We start from the raw sequence: 12,593 nt of genomic DNA on the forward strand, positions 1-12,593 counted from the left end.
GCCCGCTGCGTGGCTTGACCAGCGGCCCCGTACGGCCCAGCTTCGCCAGCAAAACATTCAAGACCCTCGTGAGGGGCCAAGCCTCGCGTGACAGACTATGGAAGGCCTCCTCCGAGGTGGCCTCACCAGGCTGGCTCGTGAGGGGCGGAGAGATCAAGGCAAGGCGAACCTCACGAGGTTCTAGTGATGCAAGCCATGACGATCGAGACCCGGCGGGCGCTAGGCGGGCGCCATCACGCACAGTGTCCTTGTTTCCTCTTTGGCATTAAGGAGGCAAGCGCAGGCGAGGAGTTCCAAGGCATCAGTGAAAGGTTTCCATAATGGTGCAACAAGACCAAGACCAACAGGACGGCGGGACGGAGGTCACCGTGGAGCCCAAGACGGCGTCACCACCAGAGCCTTTGGCAAGCGAAGACTACTTTTGTCAGGATAACTTGTACTAGTTGTCTCCCTTCGAATTTGGTCATTGTGGGATCCCTTCCCGCTCAATATTTGGGAAGAGGACCAGGGCCTCTATAAATAGGACTAGCCACCACCAAGGGAAAGGGGAGAGAAGATCATCCTCAACTAGACAAGCTCACCAAGCACGAGAGCACCTCTCCTCAGGAGGCTGTTATTCCCTTGTAACTATTCATCCTCAGCCCAAGAGGCAATCCACCACACCACACTGGAGTAGGGTATTACACCACAACGGTGGCCCGAACCATTATAAATCTTGTGTCTCGTGTTCTTTGGGTTTGTCAAGCTAGGCCGTGAGATCATTGAGTGTGCGAGCTTGAGAGGGGGAAGATCTTCGTGCGCACCCCGGTGTTTGAACCTCAAGGGTTTTGCCGGAACCCGAAATCCGACATTTGGCGCGACAGGTAGGGGGTGTGCCGGAGCCTTTCCCCTCGTCGGCCTCGCCTCTCCGACCGACTCCCATGGACGCCCCCCCTTCTCCGAATGGATCGACGGGCGCCCTCTGCAGCACCGGAGGGCTCCGGGCCTTCACCCCCGCCGCAAGGCGGGTGCAGTGGCCGCACAAGTTCAAGCCGGAGATGCCGCCCCGTTACGATGGCACAGCGGATCCGGCGGCCTTCCTGCTGGCGTACGAGGAAGCCGTCTTGGAGGCTGGAGGTGGCGGTAAGGTCATGGCCAACTGGCTCCCAATGGCCCTAGTTGGCGTACCGCGCGCCTGGCTCCTCCATCTGCCAGAATCTTCCGTGGCCTCTTGGGAGGAGCTGCGCGACCTCTTCATCATGCACTTCAGGGGACTAGCACCCCCAATCGTCGCTGCTCTCCTCGGTGGCTCGCATGCGCCACCCTCGGATTGAAAAATCAATGCGTTCTTTCGCCAGATCAGCGCCGCCTCCATGCAGTATGGGCTCCCCCGGATTGGGCGGCGCCCAAGGCCGACCTGATCTTCAGCTCGGGGGATCACCCAGTCAACACCGTCGGCTCGGGCGTGCTCCCGATGTTCTACACGCCCACCATCTGTGGCGTAGCCGTTACCAAGACCCACATCGATGGCGGCGCCGGCCTCAACATGCTCTCTGTAGAGGCTTTCAGCCTCCTTCACGTACCACTCGAGTGGCTCCACCCCAGCAAGCCTTTTTTCGGGGTCAGTGGCGGCTCCTCCGACCACCTGGGGTAGATCCGCCCCCGTGACCTTCGGCACACGCGACAACTACCGCACCGAGCTGATCGACTTCGGCATCACCCACATCGACTTGCCGTACAATGGCATCCTCGGGTACCCGGCGCTGGCCCAGTTCATGGCGGCCACTCATCCAGCCGGCAACCTCATGAGGATGCCAGGAAGTAAGGACGTCCTCACCATGGTCGGGGACACGAAGGAAGCCATGGAGGCCCTCAAGCTCACCTTCAGGGCTACGACGGCAGCTTGCCCGACCGACAAGGCGGTGTCCAGAATCAAGGGGGCTGCACCGACCAAGAAGAAGCCGCTGTTCACTCAGGGTCAAGCCAGGACGAAGCAGATATCGGTCGACAAAGACGGGGCGTCTGCCGCCACCTTCACCACAGGCGCCGACCTCGCCCTAGATCAGGGAAAAGAGTTGGTGGACTTCTTGTGGGCGAAAAGGGAAGTATTTGCCTGGGAACCCAAGCAGGTGGCTGGGGTCCCGAGGAAAGTGATCGAGCATCACCTGAGGGTGTGCCCCAACATGCGCCCTATGAAGCAAAGGGCAAGGCGGCAATCCACAGAGAAGCAGTCCTTCATCATTTAGGAAACTCGCAAGCTGGAGGCAGCGGGTGTCATTCGCGAAGTCCGGTACCCAGAGTGGCCGGCGAACCCGGTCGTTGCGCCAAAGAAAGGAGGGAAGGAGTGCATGTGTGTCAATTTCACCAACCTCGGCAAAGCTTGCCCTCAAGACCCATTCCCGCTGCCGCGCATTGACCAGATTGTCGACTTCACTTCCGAGTGCGGCCTGCTGTGTTTCCTGGATGCATTCTCAGGCTACCACCAGATCAAGATGGAGGTGGAAGACGAGGAAAAGACAGCCTTCCTGACCCCGTGTGGGGTGTACTGCTACACCTACATACCATTCGGGCTGTGCAACGCAGGAGCAACCTTCCAACGACTGATGCACATCGCCCTGGGGCAGCAGCTCAGAAGAAACGCTGAGGCCTATGTCGACGACATTGTGGTGAAATCACGGGAGGCAAGAACTCTGATTCAGGACCTGGAGGAGACATTCGCGAGCCTGCGCCAGGTGGACTTGCGGCTCAACCTGGAGAAGTGCATGTTTGGTGTCCCTTCAGGCAAGTTGCTAGGCTTCCTCGTGTCTCATAGGGGGATCGAGGCCAACCTGGAGAAGGTCAAGGCAATTGAAGACATGAGCCCACCACAAAACCTCAAGGAGATGCAGAAGCTTGCAAGCTGCGTGACTTCGCTGGGATGCTTCATCTCCAAGTTAGGGGAGCGTGCATTGCCGTTCTTTAAGCTGATGAAGAAGAAGGGTCCGTTCGAATGGACCCACGAAGCCGACTTGGAATTTCAAGACGTCAAGAGATATTTGACCAGCCCGTCGGTAATGGTGGCTCCTCATCCTCGCGAGCCCTTGGTGCTCTACCTGTCTGCCACACCCCATGATGTCTACTACACAACCTTCTTCTTGTAGGCGTTGTTGGGCCTCCAAGTGCAGAGGTTTGTAGGACAGTAGCAAATTTCCCTCAAGTGGATGGCCTAAGGTTTATCAATCCGTAGGAGGCGTAGGATGAAGATGGTCTCTCTCAAGCAACCCTGCAACCAAATAACAAAGAGTCTCTTGTGTCCCCAACACACCCAATACAATGGTAAATTGTATAGGTGCACTAGTTCGGCGAAGAGATGGTGATACAAGTGGTATATGGATGTAGATAAAGGTATTTGTAATCTGAAATAATAAAAACAGCACGGTAGGAAGTGATAAAAGTGAGCATAAACGGTATTGCAATGTGTTGAAACAAGGCCTAGGGTTCATATTTTCGCTAGTGTAAGTCCTCTCAACAATACTAACATAATTGGATCACATAACTATCCCTCAACATGCAACAAAGAGTCACTCCGAAGTCACTAATAGCGGAGAACGAACGAAGCGATTATGGTAGGGTACGAAACCACCTCAAAGTTATTCTTTCCAATCAATCCAGTGGGCTATTCCTATAAATGTCACAAACAGCCCTAGAGTTCGTACGAACACCTTAAGACACAAATCAACCAAAACCCTAATGTCACCTAGATACTCCAATGTCACCTCAAGTATCCGTGGGTATGATTATACGATATGCATCACGCAATCTCAGATTCATCTATTCAACCAACACAAAGGACCTCAAAGAGTGCCCCAAAGTTCTACCAGAGAATCACGACAAGAACGTGTGCCAACCCCTATGCATAGGTTCCCAATGTCACGAAACCCGCAAGTTGATCACCAAGACATACATCAAGTGTTCTCAAATCTTTAAAGACTCAATCCGATAAGATAACTTCAAGGGGAAAACTCAATTCATTACAAGAGAGAAGAGGGGGAGGAGAAACATAGGATCCAACTATAATAGCAAAGCTCATGATACATCAAGATCGCATCATCTCAAGAACACGAGAGAGAGAGAGAGAGAGATCAAACACATAGCTACTGGTACATACCCTCAGCCCCGAGGGAGAACTACTCCCTCCTTGTCATGGAGAGCGCCGGGATGATGAAGATGGCCACCGGTGAGGGATCCCCCCTCTGGCAGGGTGCCGGAACAGGGTCCCGATTCACTTTTGGTGGCTACGAAGGCTTCTGGCGATGGAACTCTCGATCTAATCTCTGTTCTGGAAGTTTTAGGGTATATGGAGTTATATAGGCAGAAGAAGCACGTCAGGGGAGCCACGGGGGCCCCACGAGGCAGGGGGCGCGCCCTAGGGGGGTGGGCGCGCCCCCCACCCTCGTGGGCAGCTCCCGTATCTTCTGATGTGGGGTCCAAGTCCATCAGGTGTGTTTCCTTCCAAAAATAACTTCTCTAGTTGATTTCGTTCTGTTTCGACTCCGTCTGATATTCCTTTTCTTCAAAACACTGAAATAGGCATAAAACAGCAAATCTGGGCTGGGCCTCCGGTTAATAGGTTAGTCCCAAAAGTAATATAAAAGTGGATAATAAAGCCCAATATTGCCTAAAACAGTAGATAATATAGCATGGAGCAATCAAAAATTATAGATACGTTGGAGACGTATCAAGCATCCCCAAGCTTAATTCCTGCTCGTCCTCGAGTAGGTAAATGATAAAAAGATAATTTTTGATGTGGAATGCTAGTTGGCATAATTTCAATGTGATTCTTCTTAATCGTGGCAAGAATATTCAGATCCATAAGATTCAAGACAAAAGTTCATATTGACATAGAAATAATAATACTTCAAGCATACTAACTAAGCAATTATGTCTTCTCAAAATAACATGGCCAAAGAGAGCTATCCCTACAAAATCATATAGTCTGGCTATGCTCCATCTTCACCACACAAAATATTTAAATCATGCACAGCCCCGATGACAAGCCAAGCAATTGTTTCATACTTTTGATGTTCTCAAACTTTTTCAATCTTCACGGAATACATGAGCGTGAGCCATGGACATAGCACTATAGGTGGAATAGAATGGTGGTTGTGGAGAAGACAAAAAGGGAGAAGATAGTCTCACATCAACTAGGCGTATCAACGGGCTATGGAGATGCCCATCAATAGACATCAATGTGAGTGAGTAGGGATTGCCATGCAACGGATGCACTAGAGCTATAAGTATATGAAAGCTCAACAAAAGAAACTAGTGGGTGTGCATCCAACTCGCTTGATCACGAAGACCTAGGGCATTTTGAGGAAGCCCATCATTGGAATATACAAGCCAAGTTCTATAATGAAAAATTCCCACTAGTATATGAAAGTGACAACATATGAGACTCTCTATATGAAGAACATGGTGCTACTTTGAAGCACAAGTGTGGAAAAAGGATAGTAGCTGTGACGCCCGAGACCATTGCGCCAGGTGTCCTCCAGTTATTCGCTGTTGTTTCCTTGTCATTCGCTTGCGTGTTGCATCTTGTCATGTCATCATGTGCATTGCATCATCATGTTTTCAAAACATGCATCCGTCCGGGTCTTCCAGTTCCGTCCGTTGTCCGTTCTGAGCCCAGACACACTTGCACGCGCCCGCGGCACGTCCGAAATATTATTTTATAAGTGGCCGTAAAATGTTCTCTGAATGGGATGAGAGTTGACGTGTGGTCTTATTATAGTGTACATAGACCGCCTGTCAAGTTTCATCGCATTCGGAGTTTGTTTGATAGCCCAACCGTTAAACTATAGCGGCAATGGTAGCCGGTCTAACGTCGGACGTTTTCGGTCTCCGGAAACCGTGCCGGGCTGCATCTCTCCCCTCTTCTCTCAGACCAACCCGCTCTTCACAATCCGCCAGACCTAATCTAACCTCTCTCGTCAGCCCGCGGCCCTCCTCACGCACGTCCGAAAGTTGTCCCGGACCCGACCCGGACAGTCGTCACCGTTGGATCCTTATCATCCCCAAACGTCTACAAAACATCTCCGTTTTGTTAATTGGACTCCCTAGCCTATTTACCCTGACCGTACGATTTTAATCGAAGGGACCGGTTTAGCCCCTAACCTAACCCACCTACTATATAAATCAGCAACCCTAAAATCTAGGGACTTGTCCTTTCAGCCGCCGCCGCATCTCCCTCGGGATCCCCGATCCAATCCATCCACTCCAACCGGCTAACCACCTTCTTCCTCAGATCCAATCCAGCAACCTCCCTGGATTTCCGCCGCCGACCAACCACAGCTCCTGATCCCTCGCGCCCGAGGCCCAGCCAGCTGCGCCCCGCTGCCTCTCTGCACCTCATCAACCTGCCTGACCACCCGATCCGTGCCGCTCTGCCGACTCATCTCCGGCCCCTGCTTGCCGGACCACCCTGCCTCCAGCGCCGGTGATCGCCAGACCACCAGGACCGGCCTTCTCCCTGTCCTTCTTCCCTTCCTTCTCCTACCTTTCTCTCTCTCTCTCTCTAATCCCTCTCTCGTGTCTGTCTCTTCTCGCAGGGAAGCCCGGAGGAGTTGCGCTCGTCCCCGCCGGCAAGCTCGCAGCCTCCGTGGATCTTCACCTCCGCGACCTCCCTGCTTCATCTTTTCACCGGAGTCGTGCCGAGCCCGTCGCCAGCACCATGTCACCCTCGTACTCCTCGTCGCTCCGAGTCCGCGCAAGTCGTCGCCCTGCCGCCAAGTCCCAGCGCGCACCGCCGAAGGAACTCTGCCTCCTCGCCAAATCGAGCGCCTACCCCCTCGTCCATGACCGCGACCGTCGCCGGCAACCAGCAACTCGCTGGAGCCAGCAGGACTCCTCCCCGCCACCCAAGTACGTCGCCGGAGGTCGCCTACGTCGCCCGCCGACTCCCCTGCTTCGCCCCTTCTCTGAACTTGCCGTGCTTTGTTTCTCTGTCGAACAAGATGGGCAGCATTGTACCGCTCACTGGTGTGCGCTAGATGGGCCTCGCGTCGGCCCAGCGTGCCTAAGCCGGCCTGCCCGCTAGGCCGCCACCAACCTCCCTCGCTGACCGGGCCGAGCCCATGGTGAGGCCACCCCGCCGACGCCCCTTTTTTTTCCTGCTGTCGGGCTGCCCAGATTCGGCCCATTTTTATATTTTTTTTCCTGTCCAGCGAATTTAGCTATTTTCCCACAGAGTGCCAGTTTTGCAGAATGGTCCCTAAACTTCATGCATTTAATATCTTCACAACCGTGCATCGGATCTAAATAATTTATATATGTAACTTGACTAGAATTTCATCTAGTTTCACATTATCCAACTTTCATGCATGTTTACAATGTTTAAACTGATGTTTGCTTTAATTTGTTGTATGGACATGCTAAAATGCTTTAATTCATAACTAAATAACCGTAGCTCGGATTTTAATAATCTTTATATGTAAATGGGGTAGAATTTTGCCTAGTTTAACATGGTGCCTTTACTTTGCATGTTTAACAACTCTAAAATATGATTGGGGGCAGAACAGTACCAAATCCTTAAATTGCACATGAGGTTTGTTTCCGGACTTGTTGTATGTTGTTCCGGCCTCATTTAAACTTGCCTAGATAGGTAGTTATCTTTTGCTTCACCCTCTTGCCATGTTAATCAACATTTAATCTTTTGGGTACATAAACGAGAGAGAACTAAATAAGTCATGTGGTGTTTTCTTCAATATGCAACTCCATTTCATATTGATCTCCACTTAATTTGTAGGATTGCTTGTGCACTTTGCCATGCCATGCATATTTAAACCGGACATGCATCATACTTGGTTGTGCATCATGCCATGTTATGTGGTGGTTGATTACTTTGTTGTTTGCTTTCTTTCCGGTGTACTTCTTCTCGGTAATCTGGTAACGTTGAGTTTGTGAGGATCCGTTGGCTACGTTCGTTTGTCTTCTTCATGGACTCGTTCTTCTTCCTTGCGGGATCTCAGGCAAGATGACCATACCCTCGAAATCACTTCTATCTTTGCTTGCTAGTTGCTCGCTCTTTTTCTATGCCTATGCTGCGATACCTACCACTTGCTTATCATGCCTCCTATATTGTTGAACCAAGCCTCTAACCCACCTTGTCCTAGCAAACCGTTGTTTGGCTATGTTACCGCTTTGCTCAGCCCCGCTTGTAGCGTTGTTAGTTGCAGGTGAAGATCGAAGTTTGTTCCTTGTTGGAACATGGAGATGTTGTTCCTTGTTGGAACCTGTTTACTTGTTGGGATATCACAATATGTCTTATTTAATTAATGCATCTATATACTTGGTAAAGGGTGGAAGGCTCGACCTTATGCCTAGTGTTTTGTTCCACTCTTGCCGCCCTAGTTTCCGTCATATCGGTGTTATGTTCCTGGATTTTGCGTTCCTTACGTGCTTGGGTAATAATGGGAACCCCTTGACAGTTCGCCTTGAGTAAAACTCCTCCAGCAATGCCCAACATTGGTTTTACCATTCTCCAGCTACCCCTTTTCTTTCCCTTGGGTTCTGCAGACTCAAGGGTCATCTTTATTTTAACCCCCCCCCCCCCCGGGCCAGTGCTCCTCTGAGTGTTGGTCCAACCTGTCAGCTGCCGGTGGCCACCAGGGGCAACTCTGGGCTGGCCTACCCGTACCTAAGACAATCTGAGTGTGCCCTGAGAAAGAGATATGTGCAGCTCCTATCGGGATTTGTCGGCACATTCGGGCAGTGTTGCTGGTTTAGTTTTACCTTGTCGAAATATCTTGTAACCGGGATTCCGAGTCTGATCGGGTCTTCCCGCTAGAAGGATTATCCTTCATTGACTGTGAGAGCTTGTTATGGGCAAAGTTGGGACACCCCTGCAGGGTTTTGAACTTTTGAAAGCCGTGCCCGCGGTTATGGGCAGATGGGAATTTGTTAATGTCCGGTTGTAGAAAGCCTGAAGTTGACCTTAATTAAAATGCATCAACCGCGTGTGTAACCGCGATGGTCTCTTTCCGGCGGAGTCCGGGAAGTGAACACGGTGTTGGAGTAATGCTTGACATAGGTTGTTCTAGGATCACTTCTTGATCATAGTTGTTCGACCGTGCTTTTGCCTTCTCTTCTCGCTCTCATTTGCGTATGTTAGCCACCAAATATGCTAGTCGCTTGCTGCAACTCCACCTCATACCTTTTACCCTACCCATAAGCTTAAATAGTCTTGATCGCGAGGGTGTGAGATTGCTGAGTCCCCGTGACTCACAGATTCTTCCAAAACCAGCTTGCAGGTCCCGATGAGTCCGTGCAGATGACGCAACCAAGCTTAAGGAGGAGTTCTTTGAAGATCTTGTCCTTTGTGTTGTTTCGTTCTAGTTGATCAGTAGTGGAGCCCAGTTGGGGTCGATCAGGGACCTTTGTCGCATTTGGGGTTCTTCTTTTATTTTGGTTCCGTAGTCGGACCTTGATTGTATCTGGTTGATGTAATGCTTTATTCCTGTAATTGTGTGAAGTGGCGATTGTAAGCCAACTATGTATCTTTTTCCCTTATGTATTACATGGGTTGTGTGAAGATTACCTCACTTGCGACATTGCTTTCAATGCGGTTATGCCTCTAAGTTGTGCTTCGACACGTGGGAGATATAGCCGCATCGAGGGCGTTACAGTAGCATTGTCCCTTTTATTTATTTATTTTTTTATTTGGCCTTTCCTTTTTTTTATTTGGCCTTTATTTTTTATGGCCTTTCTCTTTTTTGGGACAATGCTCTATTGAATGATGATCATCACACTTCTATTTTTTTACAACTCAGTGATACAACTCGATACTAGAACAAAGATATGACTCTATATGAATGCCTCCGGTGGTGTACCGGGATGTGCAATGAATCAAGAGTGACAAGTATGAAAGAATTATGAACGGTGGCTTTGCCACAAATACAATGTCAACTACATGATCATGCTAAGCAATATGACAATGATGGAGTGTGTCATAATAACCAGAACGGTGGAAAGTTGCATGGCAATATATCTCGCAATGGCTATGGAAATGCCATAATAGGTAGGTATGGTGCCTGTTTTGAGGAAGGTATATGGTGGGTTTATGGTACCGGCGAAAGTTGCGTGGTACTAGAGAGGCTAGCAATGGTGGAAGGGTGAGAGGGCATATAGTCAATGGACTCAACATTAGTCATAAAGAACTCACATACTTATTGCAAAAATCTATTAGTTATCGAAACAAAGTACTACGCGCATGCTCCTAGGGGGATAGATTGGTAGGAAAAGACCATCGCTTGTCCCCGACCGCCACTCATAAGGAAGGCAATCAGTAAATAAATCATGCTCCGACTTTCATCACATAACGGTTCACCATACGTGCATGCTACGGGAATCACAAACTTCAACACAAGTATTTCTCAAATTCACAACTACTCAACTAGCATGACTCTAATATTACCATCCTCATATCTCAAAACAATCATCAAGTATCAAACTTCTCTTAGTATTCAACACACTCATAAGAGAATTTTATTATTCTTGAATACCTAGCATATTAGGATTTTAAGCAAATTACCATGCTATTTAAGACTCTCAAAATAATCTAAGTGAAGCATGAGAGTTCATCTATTTCTTCAAAATAAAACTAGCACCATGCTCTAAAAGATATAAGTGAAGCACTAGAGCAAATGACAAACTACTCCGAAAGATTTAAGTGAAGATCAATGAGTAGTCGAATAATTATGCAACTATGTGAAGACTCTCTAACATTTAATAATTTCAGATCTTGGTACTCTATTCAGACAGCAAGCAAAGCAAAATAAAATGACATCTAAGAATAGCAAACATCATGTGAAGAAGCAAAAACTTAGGATCAACCGATACTAACCGATAGTTGTTGAAGAAGAAAGGTGGGATGCCAACCGGGGCATCCCCAAGCTTAGATGCTTGAGACTTCTTGAAATATTATCTTGGGGTGCCTTGGGCATCCCCAAGCTTGAGCTTTTGTGTCTCCTTAATTCCTCTCATATCACAGTCTCCCTAAATCTCAAAAGCTTCATCCACACAAAACTCAACAAGGACTCGTGAGATAGGTTAGTATAAACCATTGCAAAAACCTTATCATACTCTACTGTAGCAAACCCCTAAAATTATTATTCAACATTTCATACTAAATTACTCTGCACATTTAATAGTCCTATTCTCAAATAGAATCATTAAAGAAGCAACCATATGCAAACAATGCAAACATAACAGCAATCTGCCTAAACAGGATAGTCTGTAAAGAATGCTGCAACATCCATACTTCCCTAGCTCCAAAAATCATGAAAGAAAATTCCCACTGTAGTAAATTTATCAGAGCTTAATATTCAAAAGATTTCATCATTTTATCACATTCTGACTTTTCTAGGGAATTATTGCAACAGCGGTAAACTTTCTGTTTTCAAACAGCAACATGTATACTTGTAACATAGGCATAGTAAAGGCTATCAATGCCACTTTTATTGAAATAAAAGATGCAAAACATTGTTATAAATAACAACAAGAAAATCCTAACAAAATAAATTGATGCTCCAAGCAAAACACATATCATGTGGCGAATAAAAATATAGCTCCAAGTAAAGTTACCGATGAACGAAGACGAAAGAGGGGATGCCTTCCGGGGCATCCCCAAGCTTAGGCTCTTGGCTATCCTTGAATATTACCTTGGGGTGCCTTGGGAATCCCCAAGCTTAGGCTCTTTCCACTCCTTATTCCATAGTCCATCGAATCCTTACCCAAAACTTGAAAACTTCACAACACAAAACTTAACAGAAAACTCGTAAGCTTCGTTAGTATAAGAAAATAAATCACCACTTCAAGGTACTGTAATGAACTCATTATTTATTTATATTGGTGTTAAACCTACTGTATTCCAACTTCTCTATGGTTTATAAACTATTTTACTAGCCATAGATTCATCAAAATAAGCAAACAACACAATGAAAACAGAATCTGTCAAAAACAGAACAGTCTGTAGTAATCTGGATCAAACGTATACTTCTGGAACTCATAAAATTCTCAAATAAATTGCTGGACCTGAGGAATTTATCTATTAATCATCTGAAAAAAGAATTAACTAAATAGAACTCTCCAAATAAAAATGGCAGCAATTCTCGTGAGCGCTAAAGTTTCTGTTTTTTACAGCATGATCAACAAGACTTTCCCCAAGTCTTCCCAAAGGTTCTACTTGGCACAAACACTAATTAAAAGCATAAAAACACATCTAAACAGAGGCTATATGAATTATTTATTACTAAACAGGAACAAAAGGCAAGGAATAAAAATAAAATTGGGTTGGCTCCCAACAAGCGCTATCGTTTAACGCCCCTAGCTAGGCATGATGATTTCAATGATGCTCATATAGAAGATAAGAATTGAAATATAAAGAGAGCATCATGAAGAATATGACTATCACATTTAAGTCTAACATGCTTCCTATGCATAGGGATTTTGTGAGCAAACAACTTATGGGAACAAGAATCAACTTGCATAGGAAGGTAAAAGAAGCATAACTTCAAAACTTTAAGCACATAGAGAGGAAACTTGATATTATTGCAATTCCTACAAGCATATATTCCTCC

The 12,593-nt window shown here is 47.4% G+C and overlaps 1 protein-coding gene and 1 long non-coding RNA gene across 3 annotated transcripts; both read left to right on the plus strand.

The window, feature by feature from the left end:
* The first annotated feature begins 2,327 nt into the window (after nt 1–2,327).
* LOC125536889 (RNA-directed DNA polymerase homolog) lies at nt 2,328–2,941 on the plus strand. Its single transcript, XM_087541467.1, has 2 exons — nt 2,328–2,760; nt 2,859–2,941. The coding sequence occupies exons 1-2, from the start codon at nt 2,328–2,330 to the stop codon at nt 2,939–2,941; spliced, it is 516 nt and encodes a 171-aa protein (XP_087397593.1).
* Nucleotides 2,942–6,182: 3,241 nt separating this feature from the next.
* Nucleotides 6,183–9,557, plus strand: LOC147985215 (uncharacterized). Of its 2 annotated transcripts, none has more exons than XR_015616509.1 (2): nt 6,183–7,094; nt 9,260–9,557. It is a non-coding gene; the product is annotated as an uncharacterized LOC147985215 (long non-coding RNA). The 2 variants fall into 2 exon arrangements; XR_015616510.1 differs by having other exon boundaries at nt 9,267–9,557.
* Nucleotides 9,558–12,593: the final 3,036 nt, after the last annotated feature.

This window comes from Triticum urartu, chromosome 2A (genome assembly GCF_056163025.1).
Source record: "Triticum urartu cultivar PI428250 chromosome 2A, HENAU_Tu73, whole genome shotgun sequence".
Taxonomy (NCBI): domain Eukaryota; kingdom Viridiplantae; phylum Streptophyta; class Magnoliopsida; order Poales; family Poaceae; genus Triticum; species Triticum urartu.